The 18777-nt window shown below is 48.4% G+C and overlaps 1 protein-coding gene across 1 annotated transcript in view; it reads right to left on the minus strand.

Moving 5' to 3' along the window:
• Nup210 (nucleoporin 210) overlaps positions 1-16026 on the minus strand; it is a 95838-nt gene extending 79812 nt beyond the window's left edge. Inside the window, exons 1-2 of the mRNA XM_005071160.4 lie at positions 15814-16026; positions 1745-1881 (exon numbers count right to left, since the gene is read on the minus strand). Coding sequence (XP_005071217.1) covers positions 1745-1881; positions 15814-15980 — 304 coding nt within the window. The 5' untranslated portion in view covers positions 15981-16026. The remainder of the gene's footprint in view (positions 1-1744; positions 1882-15813) is intronic.
• Between the last annotated feature and the right edge of the window lie 2751 nt (positions 16027-18777).

The raw sequence follows: 18777 nt of genomic DNA on the forward strand, positions 1-18777 counted from the left end.
AATAATCAAGTCAGAGCTAGCCAATAAGAAACCGAGCAAACGGCCAACAGCTTCATAATTAATATAGTGTCTTGTATGTTATTTGGGGGTTGAAAGAAGCAGTAGGAACCAGGCAGCAGGCTGGAAGACTAAGTGACTAAGTGTTACAAGGCTGGCTTTAAATTCAGAGATTCACCAGCCTCTGCTTCCCAAGTATAGGATCATAGGCATGTGCCCAGCCTGCTATCTCACAGACCTTCACTGTGTTAAACATTTGATGTTCAGATTCAGTTCAGTATCAGGAATATTGATTTTATGTACAAAAACTTAATCTGCCTAGTATAGATTCCCAGGTTTGTTGTGTCACAGCATATAAAATTTATTGTTCTTTAAATTGTATTTTCATTATGTGTAGGGTGTGTATTTGTATGTGGATGTATGTGCTTACGGACACCTGAGGCTTCAAATTCCCATGGAGCTGGAGTTCCAGGTGGTTGGGGGCCACCTGACAAGGGTGCTAGGAACTGAACTTGTATCCCTAGAAAAAAACTGGATGTGCTACAAACAGCTCAGACCTGTATCCAGCTCATAGTTTCATTTTGAGGTGAGTCCAGTTTGGCCCTGAACTACTAGACCCAAGCAATCCTCCTGCCTCAGCCTCCTGAGTAGCTGGGACTGTAGGTATGTACAATATAAGAATTGTTAAGGTTCTTGATATGTGGGATAATACAGATAGAACAAGTGTATCTACCTGGTGCCTGGAGAATGGTTAGAATAACTAGTACAGTTATTCTCACACTAGAGAGTTCTAAGATAAGGTGATGCTGTTATCTGCCTTATTTATGAGGAAGTAACAAATCTGTGCTTATATCCATGTATCCCCCTTGTCATACAGTGGGTAGTTTTATGGGATGCTGAAGTAAGTAAAACAAGCAGACCAGTGAAACAGCTTCACAGACCTGGAGATGAGCTCAATCCCCAGAGCTCATGTGAAGGAGGAGGGAAAGAGCTGACTCCACCAAGGTGTCCACTATGTCCACACGTGTGCTGTGCCACATGTCCCTCCACAGCCCCCACACAACAAGATATAAATAAAAATAAAACAAACACACAAAAGAACAACTACAAGGAGCCAGCACCAGCTTGAGTCCTGATCTTGGTGAACTGGCAGATGCAAAGAGTCAGCCATCATATTTGCCACTTCCCTTTGTGGTTACAGCCTGAGCACAACTTGATTTCCCTGGAGGATATCCCACAGCTTTAAATGTGGGTTCACAAGGAGAAAGCCAGAGTTTTCCTGTCTGAATGGCTAGGTTAACTGTGCTAGACAAATGCTTGACTGCTGGTGTGAACTGGGTTTAGGAACACAGGAGACAGTTCTAAGCCAGCACTGCACCAGAGAACAAAGGGGACTGGACCCAGGAGTATAGCATCCTAAGGCATCCTGGAACCGATCCACCATGGATACTGAGGAAAATTGAACTGCACATCTGCAATATGATGAATCAAATACGGACAAGGAAAAGACATGGTTTCCTACTAGGCCAATTTTCTTCACTTTAATTTTATACCACTTAAGAGCACCTGGGGTAGCAAGTATTAACTCATGAGTTTAGAAAGCCAATCTCCACAAGAGAAAACACTGCAAATTCAGTGAAGAAGCGCCAGGACAGGTGTCTCCTAGGCTCCAGGTAGAGGTCTCAAGAGGGTGTTTCTTTGTCTCACATCCCCATCAAGGATCTCCCATGACACACGAAACCCTTACTGATGTCCTCTGCGAAGATGATGCTGGTCAGCCGGGCTGGCTGGGTCAGGCGGGCCTGCACCACTGCCTTCTGGGAGCACTGCTGTTCATTGGCGCCCAGTGGCTCTATGCTGGCGACCTCTGGCCGGGTGGATGACCTGCAATGAAAAGAGGAGAGATTACTTCCTAAAACCATACTGTAGGAAACAGCCAGGCCCCGAAGCCAGAGCAGTAGCTTCCATCTGGGAATCTGTTGGATTCAAACACAGAGTACTCACACAACAACCTAAAAGAAAACAGAGAAAGCCAAGGCCTTTCTTTCACCAGCAGGCCTCTTGAACCTGAGCACAGGAGTCAATGTACACAGACCCCACTGGGTAAATCAAACCAGACATTAGGCACCTGGACATAGCCTTGGTATTCAATAGTCACTGTCAAAGATACATGGGACTGTATGAGGCCTCCTTACCTCAGGGGGAAGGTCCAAGACCCCAGTGAAACCACAGTTGGTTCTGCAGGCTCTATCTATGCCCAACCCTTCCCCTCATACACACACTTACGTGAATTTTAGTTGATATGTTAGGCCCAGGAAGAGAGGTAACATAATAAAATACAGGTTATAATAAGATTGTAAAGAAAATGATTTGTTCTTGTTTGTTTTTCAAGACAGGGTTTCTTTGTGCAGTCTTAGGTATCCTGGAACTCACTCTGTAGGCTGGCCTTGAACTCACGGAGATCCACCTGTCTCTGCCTCCTGAGTGCTGGAATTAAAGGCATGCATCACCACACCTGGCTGTGAAAGTTATCTAAAACTTATCATTTGAGGGGTTTACTTCTAGAATTTTCCATGTAATGTTTTTAGCCTGTGAGTTACTCATGTAATTCTCCATCAGCAGGAAAGGTATTTACTCAGGAGCGGCAAATACTGGTCTCTCAGCTAATCCAGGCTGGACTCAGAGCCCTCACCCAGATGTTATCCTTCCACAGGACCTAGAGACCACTAAGTATAATAACAATCACAGAGTTCCTATGAACTTGGAGCATGGGGGAAAAAGGCAGATGAGCACATCAGCAGGTAAGTCAGGACAGCCTGAGACATGGTGGGGAAGCCATTGGGTGTCACTGCCTCAGCTCCTTGACACAGGACAGCAACAGTCCCCGGTCACAGTAAGCAGAGGACAAATGTCAGAGTCTACCAGATGTGGCACTGGGAATGCTAGTGGGTATTCACTGTTACTGTGGGTCCCAGGGAATCCTTGGAATGAATGTCACAGAGATAGCAGGGTGAAGGCAAGGAGATTTGTCCACAATGGCCTTGAGGTGGAGAGCAGACAGGCATGCTGTACTCTGGGAGTATCTGTACAAAGTGACCAAGGACCCAGACCAGGACAGCCACTGAGCAGAGTGGCAGCACTCATTCCTCAGTCTCCAACACTAGTAGGCATGCTAGAGTCTGTCACAACTAAAAGTCAGCCATAGTGGTACTTGCCAGTAATCAATCCCAACAACTCAGGATCATCCAGAATTCAATAGCAAGTTTGAGGGCAACCTAATCTACATAAGACCTTGTCTCAAAACAAAACAATGGTACACAGCACACTTGACCTGACCAGACACCCCAGGTTTCCAGCCTTGTGTCTGGTATCTTTCTGGAGACCAGGTGGGCACAGGGAACATCTCAACTGAGCTGCTACAGGAAGCCTAAAACACGACAGCCACATGCACTGATGGTAAATATACTAAAGCAACCTCGCCTGCCAGTGAGGAAAGAGATGGGATCCCTGGGGAAAGGCATGTGTGGTCAGCTCAGGGTGTCCTCTGGGGAGACAACACTTCAGAACGGGAAAAAACAAAGTTGATACAAACACTGCACGTAGGCAAGAAAAAGGTCTCACACTATGTGAGAATTGGACTTTATTTAGTAATAGTTGAAGATATTTTTCAAGAGGGTCAAAGTGCAAGGGCGTGCACACACACACACTAGAATACACACCAATAAGAGGAGACCAAGGAAACAATACAAATGACTGCCTTGTAGGATGCTAGCTTGGATCAGGAAATTGGGAGAGTACCTCCTTGGAAACCCCAGTAAAGCCCAGTCTAGGGCATCATGAGATGTCATGTTCTGCTATGAATGTCCTGATAGCACAGATGTGACTTGGAAAGCTACTGGAAGAACAGTGTTCAGTGTTGGTTGTGTAACTTTTTTATAAGTCCAGAATTATTCCAAAATTTAAAAAGAGAAACAGAGATGAGGGTGAACATGTAGAGTACAGGTTTTTAGGGCAGAGACACTATGTGACAGCTATAGGTGGTGTGCTGGATGTCTCTCAAAGGCCCATATGCTACAGGTTTGTCACAGGTATACATTGCCACTGGGAGGAGGGGAAATCTCTAATGGGAGAGCATTGCATCACAGGGGTGAGCCCTTGAAAAAGGTTATTGAGACTTGGGTGTCTCATTTCCTATCAAGAGGCATTTCCGGTTCTAACCAGGATGTAACACGTCACTAAGAAAGTCAATTTTCATATCTTGGGTTCTTGTCTTGCCTTCCCACCAATAATAGGCTGGGCAGACAAAGGGATCTTTTGTCACACAGGAGTAAAAAATTGAGTGAAAACACCTCAAACATGAAAGCAGAAACTCTGAGACACTCAGTGGCCACAGGATGCGAACCAACAGGCTAAAAGTAAGACAGCCCTGTACTCTGGAGCACCAGCCAAAAGGCTACCAGCAAGGGTTATAGCTCAAAAGATCTGGGGGTGGGAGGGTTGAGGTACCAGCGAGAGCAGTTCTTGGCAGAGCAATTTTGCAGAGAATGGATCACCAATCAGAGAGCAGCTCTCCTATCTCTGGCAGGTCCTGATCCTGAAGGCTGCAGTCAGTTCCTGCCTTGCAGCTATAGCAGAGAGACCCCAGTTCACATGGTTTTCTACTCAGAGTATCTATCCCCTTGCCCAGGTTAAATCAACTGCTGTCCTCAATGGCACTTCTCCAGGGCTGCACACAGAGCCAGCAGTGCACCCACCCTTAAGAACACATGACAGGCCTCAGAGTCTAGGAATGACACACCTGTGTTTCCTGGGGACCCTGGGTAGCACAATCAACAGTAGGGCTGAGGATCAGGCAGCATAGGCTATCACTTTTGACATCTGCAGAAAGGGAACTACCACTCACCAGCCATCTGAACCACCATATCCTCATCTTCCATGGGGATGAAGTCTAGCAGCTAAGGACTAGGGAAGATCAGAGAGAACTTAATGCAAAACTCTTACCCAGATGATAGGGCTCCTGAACACAGGCCAACAGTCCTACTGTTGTAAGGGATACATGGGCCCCCAGTATGGAGCCTTCTGACCATCTTTTGGAGGGCACAAGGTTCTTCCCCTCTCACATTGGGTCTGACAGCTCTTCCCGGATTAGTCCTATTGTTCACTCTATTTGTGTGTCCACATTCAGCCAGTCAGGGACCAGGTTAGCCCAGAATGGACTCTACAGATACAGATTTGACTAGAAGAGTTCAGTGCCTTCAGGATAGGATCTACTGAAGATGGACCTGCCAGAGACTGAGGCTGACAGCACCTGAGATTTGGGCCCCCAGCAGGGAGCTCATTCAAACTAGCCTCTGGCCTTTAGCTGGGCAACTGCAGGTACAGGGACTCCATGCCCAGTCTCTAGACAGCAAGACCACACACCCCTGCAGAGACCTGCTGCTCTAGAAGTCTTTGAGAGCCGTGACATGTCTCAAACCTGCAGACTTGCCCTGCAAGGGACCAATCTTGATTGTCATCCAAAGCTTTAAATTGCAGCATTTCTCAATGCCAGTGGCTGGCATCCCAAAACTAGCATGTTTACACCCTGTAGTGGTTTGACTACAAATGACCCCCATAGGCTCATATACATGTGAATGCTAAGAGAGTGGTACTATTTATTTAGAACAATTGTTGGAGTAGATGTGGCCTTGTTGGAAGTGTGCTGATAATGTACTAAACCTCTGAAACTGAAAAGCAAGCCCCAATTACATGCTCTCCTTATGAGATGCCATGGTTATGGTGTCTCTTCACAGCAATAGAATATTGACTATTTCCTTCAAATCCTGTGTAGTACTGTTTTAAGTTGTTTTACCCTATTTAAGGCTGTTGATTCTGAACTGATGATAAAGTTCCTCTGGTTTGCACTCTACCACAGATTCTTGGAGGGGGATGGGATAAGATGCTGGATGGGAGCTGAAGACAGGACATGGTCAGTGGAGACCACCTCACTATGATGTTTAGAAGACCCTTAACCACAAGAGAAAGGAGTTGCAGGTCAGTGTGCTTCCCTGAACCTTGACCCTGGTGTCTTGTCTCTTTTAGGCCTCCCCAAAATATAGCCACAGACAACAGACATTCTCACACCCACAGAAAGGTTCAGGCCCAAGCAGGGGTTACTGCCCCAGGCCATATAACAAGCAGAAGCTTGCATCTGGTCTGACCTCTACTTACAACTCTCTCTCTCTCTCTCTCTCTCTCTCTCTCTCTCTCTCTCTCTCTCTCTCTCTCTGTGTGTGTGTGTGTGTGTGTGTGTGTGTTTCCCTCCCTTCCTCAACTTTCCCATCTCTCCCATCTCTATCCCTTTGCAAATGCTGCCCTCTGCACATCACATGACCTTGCTACCAGCTCACCCTGCCCACCTTCATGGCTGAAGCGGAGGGGACTCCTCCTTGAGGATCCTCCTCTTCCTCCTCTCCTTCCTGCCTCCTCTCTGCTCCCCACTGCCTTTGGTCCTCCTGGAATCTCTAAAGCAGTCAGTCATTCACTGAATCTACGTGGAGTAGTCAGCTTTTCAAAACAATGACAAAACACCTTTTACAAAATTCAGTATCTAAAGAGACACTTACTTAGGCCTGCGGTTTCAGAAGTTCCAGCCTACAGTTAGTTGGTTCTTTTGGTTTGGGTGTATGGAGACCAAGGAAGCTGCTCACAAGGTGAGACAGGATGGCTGGAGTCCCAGTAACCCTTCAAGGACACATTCTCAATGACAATTTCCTAAAGGTTCAGCAGACTCCCAGAAGTCATGGGCCTCAGAGGGACATTAAAGCTCTAAACCAGGTCAGTATTTGCTGGATTATCTGTGACACTGTGTAGCACACACATGAATCTCTGCCTTCATGGAGCTCATGCTTCAGAGGTAGGTAAACAGGAAAGAGAGGTAGGTAAACAGACTGGAGAAAGAAACATGTTCTCAGGAAGGAAGACTCAGGGCTCCGGTGAGCATGAACCAGGGAGGGGAAGGAAGCCTATGACTTCCCAGAGGCTGAATGGTTGGACAAGGTGTGGCTGAGGGATCCCATGCTCTTGGAAGACAGGCATGTCAGCCATCAGTGCCAATTAGTGTTCACAGCCACAAGGTTTCCTTTTTTGTTGTTGTTGCTAACATCATACTGAGTTATTTTGTTTTAGTATCAAGCCAACTTTGCATTCCTGTGATTTACCCTCTTGCCCATGCTGAACTATCCCTGTCATTTCTCTGGATTTAACTCTCATACTGTGGTGAGGGGTTCTGTGTTGGGGTCTGTGGTTTCCTTTTCCTGGACTGTTTCTGTCTGTGAGCTGCTGTGTGGGATCCCTGAACTGAGTTAGTGGTTATCTGCTGCACTTCCCTGCCTGGGGGAGCACTAGGGTCAGCCTCCTCACCAGTTCAGAGGAGGCTCAGGTGAGGAGTTTTGTTTAAAACAAAGTTTCTAACTATAAAGTAAATTTTAGCAACTGCGTAGAGTGGACTAGGAAGTCTTGCGGCTGCATAGCTTTCCAAGTGTATTCAGAACCAGCCCAAAAGTTGTACCTTGCAAGCACGTCAGGTGACAGGATCACAGATGCGGAAACTGGGGTCAGTGACAGTCATGTAGCCATGCCACCTCCTCACAGGCTCCTTCCAAAGCCCTCAGGAGACAACAGCTTCCCTGCAAGCCCAGGTCCTAAGGAGTCCTCTCCCTGACAACAGCCTAGTACACTGGCGCAGGGAAGACCTAAGTGTCATTCATACAGACGGGATCCCCTCGACCTCCAGCTACTTTTTCCTGTAACAGCACCTAACTCCTTTGCCTGGACCTGCCTAGGGTGATGTCAATGAGTCCCTCAAGTTCTCACACTGAAATCCTCGCTCCCAAGATGACAGAACTGGGAAGTGACTAGGCCATGGGGACAGGCTTCCAGGAAGGGCTCGGTACCATTTAAAGAGGCCTCTCAGAGCTGCCTGGTTCCCTCCCTCTACTCAAGGACACAATAAGAAGCTGGCAGTTTGCATCTGGGAAATGGCACACAACACAGTCACTCAGACACCAGCTGTGACTCCAGCACTAAGGGAAATACATTCTCATTATTCCAAGCCTCTCTTCTGTCTATGGGTTTTTAATGCAGGCAGATGAGATGGAGTCCTCTTCCTATCTCAGTCTAGGAGGCTCCAGAGCACTCTGGCCTGTGGACACAAGCAGACACACTACTGGGGCCTGGCTAACAAAAGCCTTGTGCACCCTGGCGGCACAGAATAATTTTGACTGACACATGTGCCTAGGGTGGGTCCAATCAAACAGGTGCTGTGGCTGATGTCCACACAGTCTGGAATGTGGGAAGCTATTAGGCTGCAATGGCATCTAGCTACCCTCAGATGGCCAAAGGACACCACAGTCAAGACCCAGGGAACAAGGAGCAGATCCTGGTGACCATGCATTCATTCCCAACCTCGACACATAAATCTGAAACAAATTCTGCCTAAGAATCTCCTTCAGGAACCAAAATTACACCCCTCTGCTGCACTGAGACCGCTCTGGCTTGCATTTCCTGTTGCATGCAGGCAGCATCACAAGGCTGAGGAAGTAAACCCTCCAGGCTGAGCTCTTACAGGTTTGCAGTAATATTTCCTCCAGACCCAGTACTCTAATAAACACCACCACGGTAATGTTCATTATTATACAATCATTCTGTTTTGTGTCAAATAGTAAAGTGTGATTGCACAGCTGTGTCCCCAACGGTCCTATGAGGACCCCAGGTGGCACATGAGGAAAACTCCACACAATGTCACCATACCCCTAGAAAGACAACTGCTTCAGCACAGCTGGGACAGGAAAGAATGACACAATCCTGTTTCTTTACACTGGGCACAGCATGCAAACACACAGTTGAGAATTTCTTGCCCTACCTGGTGCCACCCACAAAGAGGGCTGGGCTCCCAGACCCTGCAGAAGATGGCATCAGCTACCACCTGATCAGGCCCACCCCTAAACGTACCCTCTCAACACTGTTTCTTAAAGCTAACTGATTTATTTTCAAAGCTGCTGAAGGAGGCCAAGCAAGCCAGGCACCACCTGAGGAGCCCTGGTCCACTCACAGCCCTGGCACGCACTGCCGGGAGGCTCCAGGTCTCAGGCATCTCACAGTGGTGGGTATCACCCCTCCAGAGCAAGTCTGGGGGCTTTTAAGAAAACAGCTTTAGGATTGAGTGAGTAATAATATTTAAAGGGGTTAGAAGACAAGCTAGCGTTACTCTCCTGTTCCTGCTGGGCATCAGCAGGAATGCTGCAACACTGGGATTCTCCTTCTGGCCCTGTAGCTTCTGGCCAGCAAGAGCAGCTGCCTGGACACTAGCACCTTCTCATGACCCTTCCCTGCCACTGTGGTTTGGCTCTTAAATATCCCCAGAAAGCCTTGTCCTGAACACTTAGTCACTGAGGGATAGTAGAACCATAAATAAGTTACTCCTAGTCTTATGGAAGTCAGGGCATTGGGGGCATACCACTGGAGGAGATATTGGGACCCCAACCCCTTCCTCTCATCCCCCCTTTTTACTTTATGTCCACCATGAGGGAAGCTGACCTTGACGCACTCCCTACTCCCACCATGATGCCCTGCCTCACCACAGGCCCAAACCATTTTAGACTGACCCTTCTGAAAGTTTTCCCCCTTTAAGTTGCTGACCTTAGTCATTTTCTCATTGTAATGGAGACCTGACACACCTACCATGGGGCCCCACCACCACCTGACTCAACGCAGTCATATCCAAGCACTTGTATCTTTCATTCTTTATTTTATGTGTATGAGTATCTTGGCTGCTTGTATGTCCGTGCACCACGTGTGTGCCAGAAAAGAGCATGGGATCCCCCAGAACTGTGAGCCACCATGGTGGGGGCTGAGGAGTGAAGCCACATCTTCTTAACTGCTGAGCCATCTCTCATTCCTTCCATTTTTTAAAAAATTAATTCTCCTTTACTGAAAAGGTAATATACACGCCACAGTAAATAAAACTCTGCTGGGCTTTCCAGAAAACCAGATGCAAAAAACGTTCTTTACCTGGGGCCAGTGCTTCCCACAGAGGCACTTGAAGCAGGCAAACACTCATGAGTGCTAACAAGAGGGGGCTATGAAGGGGGCTGTAACTTAGCAAATAAAACTTCTGGTTGACATGTTTAAAGAAAGAAAGAAAAGCAAGTGGGAGGGCAGCTGGCAAGGGCTGAAGTAGGAGGAAGTGGGGAGCCAGCGCTTAACGGCTACGGAGTTTCATTTTCACAAGACAGTTCTACATGGATGTCAGGGTGTTCTCATGCACTGAATGAGCAAATGGTTGGGAGGCAAATTCTGTGTTACATATTTTATTGTTGTTGTTGTTTTAAAAAAAAAAAGGGAAGCCTGGCGGTGGTGGCGCACTCCTTTAATCCCAGCACTTGGGAGGCAGAGGCAGGCAGATCTCTGTGAGTTGGAGCCCAGCCTGGTCTACAGAGTGAGTTCCAAGACAGGCTCCAAAGCAACAGAGAAACCCTGTCTTGAAAAACCATCAATAAATAAATAAATAAATAAATAAATAAATAAATAAATAAGGGACTGGAGAGACACCTCAGTGGTTAAGAGCACTTACTGCTCCTGCAGAGGACCCAGGTTCAGTTCTGAGTACCGACATGGTGACTCACAACTGCCTTTAGCTCTAGTTCCGGGAGATCTGACACTCTCTTCTGGCTTCCAGGGACACCAGGAACACATGTGGCACACATACATACTCACAGGTAAACGCTCACACACATATAAGAAAATAAATATTAAAAAAACGTATCAACATACTGACTCAAGAAAACCTTTACTTTGAGGAAGTCTAAAGGATCAAGAGTGGATCAGGAGATGTTGGGGGTGTGGTTCGGTGGTACAGTGCTTCCTAGAATGCGTACAGTCCTGGGTTCTACTCCAGTACCACTAAATAAATAGTAAGGGAGAGTGAGCTCTGAAAGGATGACACTCATATGTCATCACCATGGCTGCATGAGACCCACTGACACACAAAATGTCCCAGTTCCGTGGGTGCCACTGCCTTTAAGAGAGCTCTCCCCTTATCAGAACACAGGCCAGAACCTGGGCAGGGGTCAGATGAACCCAAAGATTCAGGGAGGCCAGGCCAGAAAAGAATAATGGGGAAAAAAGGAGGGGGTAGTTCGAGAGGCAAAGAGGAATGGGAAGGTGGGACTGGTGGTCAACCCAGCCCACCCTCCACACATCTACAGCAATTATCTCTCATGAGTCTACAGAGTAGAAGCCACCTCAGGGTCAGGCAAAATAGGGGAACCCCAAAAGGGAAGCGGAAGAAAACCACCGGACTCCAGGTCAGCTGGGGTCAACAGACACTTTCCAGAACCTCACTCCCACTGGTCTGGTAAGGTGAGCACGCAGAGCTGCCTTTTAGAGTGCAACCCCTCAGGAACCTCTGCAGCAGGCAGCTCTCAGGGGCTAGCGTGCACGGTCCTCAGAAAAGCAAGGCCCCAGAGACTCAGGCTCAATGCCTCACCTGGCAACCCTTTTCCTGTCCCCTAACCAAAGCCCACAAGGTCTCATGTGACCTGGGCCTGCTGACCTGGACCTTTCTAACCTCACCTTCTGATACCCTTGTGAGATCCAGTTTTGTCTTTTTAATCAAAGGTACTCGCCTAAACAAGGGCCCATATTCCTGAACAGCCTCCCTTCCCCTTTTTGCCAGTTAGCCAATGAGACTATAAAGTCAATTCCCACCAGTGAGATGAAACACTCGCCACCTAAAAGGTAAGTTATTTTGGTGAATGTGCTAACCAGCTTCATTAGGGTCCTTGCATACCCTTCTTTGCGAAAAAAGAAATCGCCTTGCTGAACTACTCTCGTTTGTTCATGTGTTCTCCCATCACCCTAACCTCACCAAATGAACCTCCCCTTCCAAGCTGCTCCATCCCAGGCTGGAACCCTGCACTTGTGAGAACTTACTCGAGGTTCACTGGACGCCAGGGAGGTGCTATCCAGAACACATGTCTCAGATGGCCATGTTCAAATGCTCCAGGGAGGTGCTATCCAGAATACATGTCTCAGATGGCCATGTTCAAATGCTCCAGGGGCTATCCAGAATACATGTCTCAGATGGCCATGTATAATGCTCCAGGGAGGTGCTATCCAGAATACATGTCTCAGATGGCCATGTATAATGCTCCAGGGAGGTGCTATCCAGAATACATGTCTCAGATGGCCATGTATAATGCTCCAGGGAGGTGCTATCCAGAATACATGTCTCAGATGGTCATGCTCAAATGCTCCCACAGTCCAATGTTGAATTCCAGGAAGCCAGGGCATCACCCACGCCTTCACTGTCACCCTTTCTTAAGCAGTGTCCAGTGCAGAGTAAAGTCACCATAATTTGTTCCCTCTGTGTGAAGTGACTTCCTAACCCAGAATGAGCTCTGGCTGGTCTGAGAATCCTTATTGCTAGCAGTTTGGGGAACAGAGGCAGGAAGCACAGCTCCCTACTGTCACTCTCAGTAGCCTGAGTACTTTCCCCAGACTTCTAGGGACCTGACTTAGCAAAAATAAAGATTTGTGGCTTTAGCACATAAAAGAATTTCAGAACCAGTCTGTCCATGAAGGGGAGGTGGGTTCACCTTAGTTGGGATTGCTATTGCTGTGATAACTTGGTTTATTACTGATTTTTTATCTTAAAAATATATTTTCTAATTTATTTTATGGGTATGGGTGTTTTGCTTGTATGTGTGTGTGTGTGCACCATGTGTGTACAGTGCCCTCAGAGGCCCAAAGAAAGCATGTGACCCTCTAGACCTGGAGTTACACACAGTGGTGAGCCTCCATGACCACAGTGGTGATCCTCTGGAAGAGCTATCTTCAACCCTCAGATACTTTAATATAGACTGAGCACAAAGTTTACGAGAGAAGTGCTCAGAGCAGAAAAACAAAACATCCCCAAGAGCATGGTCATCACAAATAAGACGGACCCTAGCGTGTGTTCCAACTCATCAAGGGACAGTCACCTTTCTTTGTCTTTACAATACTCATATATGTAGGAGCTGGAGAGATGGGTCAGCAATTAAGACACTTGTTGCTCTTGCAGAGGACCCAGGTTTGGTTCTCAGCACCCACGTGGCAGCTACTTACAATCATCCATAACTCCAGTTCCACAGGATGTGATGCCCAATATTGGCCTCCTTGGGCACCAGGCACACACATAAAATGGAAGGAAGGAAGGAAAGGAGGAAGGGAGGGAGAGAGGAAGGGAGGGAGGGAGGGAGGAGTGTGTGTGTGTGCGTGTATGTGTATCCTACTTTAGTGGGACTTGCACACACATACACGTATGCATGGACTTAGTCTCCCCTTGCCTTAAGTGCAGACCAATTCCAGAGTCCCCAGACTTTGCCTCATCCTCATTCCACTCCCCTGCCTTACCTACCCCACTTCCCAGCAGAGCACCTTCTTAATAAACCACAGAATTCAAAAGAAACCAGAATGAGTCCGAGTTTGGGACAAAACTGAACAGGGTAGGATTTCCTTCTTTCTTTTTTCCTCTCAATTTTCCAAGGTTTTTGTTGTTGTTGTTGTTTTTGTTTTTGCTTTTGTGGGCATCATTTGTAAATGATACCTTTTAAGAGAACCAGTAAAATAGCTTTGCAAATCACTTTCAATGCAAGATAGCTAAGCTAAATCGTAACTCGTTATGTAGCAAGGTTGATTGGAGCCTGGCAAATCAGCCAAGGATGCAGGCCCATGTCCCATTCGGTAGCTGGGAGACTTTCTGCTTCAGCACCATTGTCACTACTCTATGGGAGTGAGCTGCCACCCTTCCCTCTCGTCATTCACTCAAATACAGCAATACCGACCAGATGACCTCCCAATTATGTGGTGCAAATCAGGAAATAGGGATGATAACCTTGAAGCTCAGGCTCAAACATGCAGCAACTTCAGAGAACTTGGAGCTCAGCAGTGAATCCCAAGGATGAGCAACACCCCTAGGGCCTGGCATGGATGAAATTTTCTTTGTTTTTCATTTCAGAGACTTGAAGTACTCCTGGATAAAGGGGTCATTGCCTCCCAGGTAGAGGTAACTGTAGTCATTAGTAAGTGAAGGTATTTGGAATAACACTTCTGACTTGGACTTGATTGGCAGCCCATCTTCCTGTGAAGTAAAGAGGAAACTGCAACCAAACACCTTCAAAGAAGACAGTCTGAGCAGTCAGCCACACCTTAAGATGAAAGCAACCAGACACTGAACACCCCAGAAGGGACTTAGCATGCCTCTGATGCATCCAAGGCTTTGAATGCTTTTCCCAGTCCTCCTGAGTAAATAAAAGTGTGTCAAGATCCACCAGCAACCCTCAGGAGAGCACAGTCGGGAGAAGAGAAAGAAAAAGATTGTTATTTTAGAAACAAAAGTATGACTACAGAACCTCACAGGAAGCAGTACACAAAGACATGCAAAGGGATTCACTTTGGAGACAGCTATTATAAATAGCCGGCTTCCTCTTTCTTGCCCATCTATCAAGCAGACAACTTCAACAAGAAACTGAGCGTGCATCCCTCGGAAGTATTAACTGCTGATCTTCCCGCTCAAACAAGGCCCGAGAGGGATAAAGCACCTCCTCGTGGGTAACACACTCCTCACTCCTAATGCAATGGGATCACTGCCTCTTCATACTTCAGGGTCATTTTAGAGACACAGTTTCGTAATCCAGACTATCCTCAAACTGGCCACCCTCCTGCCTCAGCATCCCCAGCACCAGGATTACAGGGGTATGATGCCACCCTTATGAGGCAGACTATAAAAAGAAAAATAGGTTTGAGAAGTACATGTAACAGAATATAGGTCTGAGCTCTGGACATCATATAGAACACACACACACACACACACACACACACACACACACACACACACACACACACGAGCTAGTTAACCCTTAGTCTAGACCTGTGGTTGTTCCCTATGCTGCGACCCTTTAAATGTTGTGGTGATCCTCAACCATAAAATTATTTCGTTGCTACTTCATAACTAGTTTTGCTACTGTTATGAATTCTAATGCAAATATCTGATATGCAGGCTATCTGATGTGCTACCCAAATGGGTCATGACCCACAGGTTGAGAGACACTGGCCTAGACACATCCTTGACAGCTAAGTGTAGCCTGAGGGGATGGGGAACTGGGGGAGGGGCAGGCACTACCTAATTATCACTAGTGAGAGTTAGGGTGTGTATAATGGGTGTGACCTGTTCACACCCAACTCAGCCTGCACCCAGCAACCAGAAGCTCTCCCGTCATCTGCCTAGCCGAACGCTGGATCACATCACCCTGCTGAGTCAGATCCATTCCACCAGCATCTCATTCCCTCGCCTCACACTTCAGAGCTGGAAAATAGACCACTAGGTCCTTTCATCCAAGACTTATGAGCTTCCAAAAGTGGCCCAACGAGTATGGTGTGCTCCCACACACGCCTTGCATAGGTCTCCACAGACCCGCTTCCCACACCAGTCAGGCGCCAGGGGTGAGTCCCCCGTCTCCCACAGACTTCAGAGCCCTGGCTGTTCATGCTGGAGTTCCTCAGGGCCCTGTCAGCAGAGGACGGAGACCACGTGCGGCGCTGTGCTCTGCAGCCCGCGATCCGTGCCTCCTCTTCCCGCGCAGCCCAGACACGAGTGGCCCGGACGCCATGCGCAGGCGGCGAGCGCGCGCGCCGCGGGGGTCACGCGGGGCCGGCTGGAGCGAGCACGCCGCGCACCTGCGGCCCAGGCCCCCTCCCGCGCACCTGCCGCCTCCCGCCGGGGCCCGCGCGCCTCACCAGCGGTAGCAGCCCTCAGAAGCTTCCAGAGTGAAGTTCACGCGTGTGGCCCGCGTGAAGGGCAGCAGCACTTTGGGGATGTTGAGCTTGGCAGCCACAGCAGGGCCGACTACCTGCAGCAACAGCAGCGCCCGGAGCACCGGCTGCAACCGCAAGGCCCGCGCCATCCTCCCGGCCTAGCTAGCACCCCGGCGCGCGCTCCCGCGCCCTCCACCGGCGCGCGCTGGGCAGCAGGTGGCCGCGGGGGGCGGGGCGAGCGCCGGGGGCGGGGCGAGCGCCGTCGGGGCGGGGCACTCGGGGAAGCAGAGAACGCGCGCTTCTGCTGTACCCCTAGAGCGCGGAGTCGTGCGCGCTTTTTCTGCTCCGGTTGCGCGTGGCCTGCGGTCGCCGCCGCCGCCGCCGCCGCTGTGCGCGTGCGTCACTGGTCGCCGGTTGCAGCCATCAGGCCGGCTCGCTCTCGTTCATATCGCCTTGTCTGGAGCCTCTGGCGGTAGAACCAGGACATCGCACCGAGACAGGCGACCCAGAACATTGTAGGTTGCCAGGTGGAGTGCCCATTGACTCCCTCATCCCAGGCCACACCAGCGGGAAGTCACCCACTGGAGCACCAACAGACTCAAGGAGGTCTTGGGGTTCTCTAGAATCAATCCGTCAGCAGGACAATACTGGGGACTTTCCAAGGCAGTTACCCCAAAAGCCAGTTAGGGTGCAACACTTGCCCTGAAGTCAAGCACAGCAACCTGAATTCAGTTGCAAGGTGAACCTAAGTTCATTCAGAACTGGATAGAGCGGGACTTGAAAAAAGTGACAGGCTGATGCCACGAACAAGGACACGGAGCTGAATTTTAGCCTCTGGAATGAACGCTAGCATCTCACTAGGTTTCTGAGAGGCCACCATCCCTGGTCTGTACTCGTTAGGATTTTGTGGTTGTTGTTGTTGTTTTGGTTTGGTTTGCTTTTTTGTCAGCTTGACACAAACTAGTATCTTCTGGGAAAAGACACCTCATTTGAGAAAATGGTCCATCACATTGGCCTATGGGTACGTTTATGGCCATTTTCTTGATTAATGATTGATGTGGGAGGGCCCAGCTCACTGTGGGCGGTGCCACATCTGAGAAGGGAAAAGAAGGAAGCAGGCTGAGCAAGCCAGAAGCAGCAAACCCTTAAGTTGCCTTCCTCCATGGTCGTGACCTGACGTGTTTTGAGTGCCTGCTTCGGCTTTCCTCAGTGATGGACTGTGTGGTTAGAATAGATAAGCCAAATAAACCCTTTCCTTCCCAAGTTGCCTTTGGCTCTGGTCTTTTTGCCCAGGGAACTTTTGGATGGAGGAGGCACCCTCAGGGCCTGAGGACCCTGCACTAGGAATGTGGAAACAAAGAAGTGTGGTGAAGTCTGCCCCGGGGTGTCCGTGCAAAGTCTTCCTGGGTGTTCTCGATTATGCTTTGTTTTTAATGTCCAGTGCTGGAGATCACATGCAGAGCCTCACTCCCGAGCATTTCATGGCTCACTTTAGGTGGGATTAGGGGGCTAACATCAAAGAGCCTCAAAGGAAGTCGTGAAAGATCCATTCTTCCATCATCCAGCCCCCCACTGTCTTCCACACAGAACACATTAGTAACTTTAAGAGTCCCTGAACCCCATACCAGAAAGGGGTCTGGTGGGGTACAAGGGAACTTTGGTCCTTGGACCAGTAGGGCCCTGTGGTTCCAGCTCTCTGGTTATTAAGAAATGAGTAACAGATATACATCAGACAGACAGATAGATAGATAGATAGATAGATAGATAGATAGATAGATAGATAGATAGATAGGACAACTCCCTGGTTTTATAAGATGCTACAGTTGGAGAAACAGGTACGGTACATGAGACTTCTCTACTATTTCTTAAAACTCTCCATGAATCAACAGAGAGGGAAGTAGGGAGAGGTGTAGTTTAATCTGGACTGTGGATCCTACCCATGATCCCAGGATTGTGATTTCTAGCATGGGCCACATATAAAAACCCTGTTATGCTAACAGTAAAGCCAGTGGGCACACTTGGTGACCGTGTGTTCCTCAGGTAACCAGGATATTTTCCTAGCTCAAAACAACCAGTGTTTATCAGTAAATGTTTAATAATTTGTCTTCCACATTGGGCACCCCCCTCTTCCCAGAGTTTACAAATTCAGGAAGCAGTGCTGTCTGGTGCCCATGGGTGAAGAGATTTGCTGCCTTCTGTGTCTCTGCTCCCTCCCACTGCTTTCCTCCCCAGACTGTTAATACTTCATCTGAGAAGGTCTCAGAAGGTACCCTAAGCAGCTCCTGTGGCCCCTAGCACAAACCCCCAGGGACAAGAGAAAAACAGATTGTGTGAGGACACTTTGTCAACCTGATAAACAAAATAAGAAAATATTTCCTGAAACTTGTCATCCAGTTCCTCCCAAACTTCTGTCATTTAACACCCTAAAAAATTTTTTTACAATATCTGAGTACCACCTGCACTGTTATTTCCCACTTGTCTTTGAATCGAAGTGTTTACATCTATTTGTTTAATAAGCAGGCTTTGCTGCCTCTCTAAATAGAAAACCAGGACCAGCTGCCAAAACAGAAGCAGCCATGAAATAAATAGAGGAAACAAAGGGATGCTCTGCTATCCAGACCATGGTTCCTGCAGGAGCTCAGAGCCAAGGCCTGCCCTAGGCCTGCACGTGGAGGACGCCAAGCCAGGGTCAGGAGCCAGGGCGCCAAGCTGGGCCTTTGTCTAGGGCACTGAAGGACCCGGAGGAAAAGTCTCACACAGCTAACTTTTTCCTGTGGGGTGTTGCCATGTTGGAGGGTACCCACCACCTTTTCGAAACAATTCCGTGCTTTTGAAAAATCATTTTATAGTGGAGTCATAACTGGTGGCAGAATAGTATTCAAAGGCCCCGGGGACCTTAAGCTTCATGACTGTCCAGTGCTGTGGCACCTGCCTCAAACTTGAGTC

Source organism: Mesocricetus auratus, unplaced genomic scaffold (assembly GCF_017639785.1).
Source record: "Mesocricetus auratus isolate SY011 unplaced genomic scaffold, BCM_Maur_2.0 Super-Scaffold_100676, whole genome shotgun sequence".
Taxonomy (NCBI): Eukaryota; Metazoa; Chordata; class Mammalia; order Rodentia; family Cricetidae; genus Mesocricetus; species Mesocricetus auratus.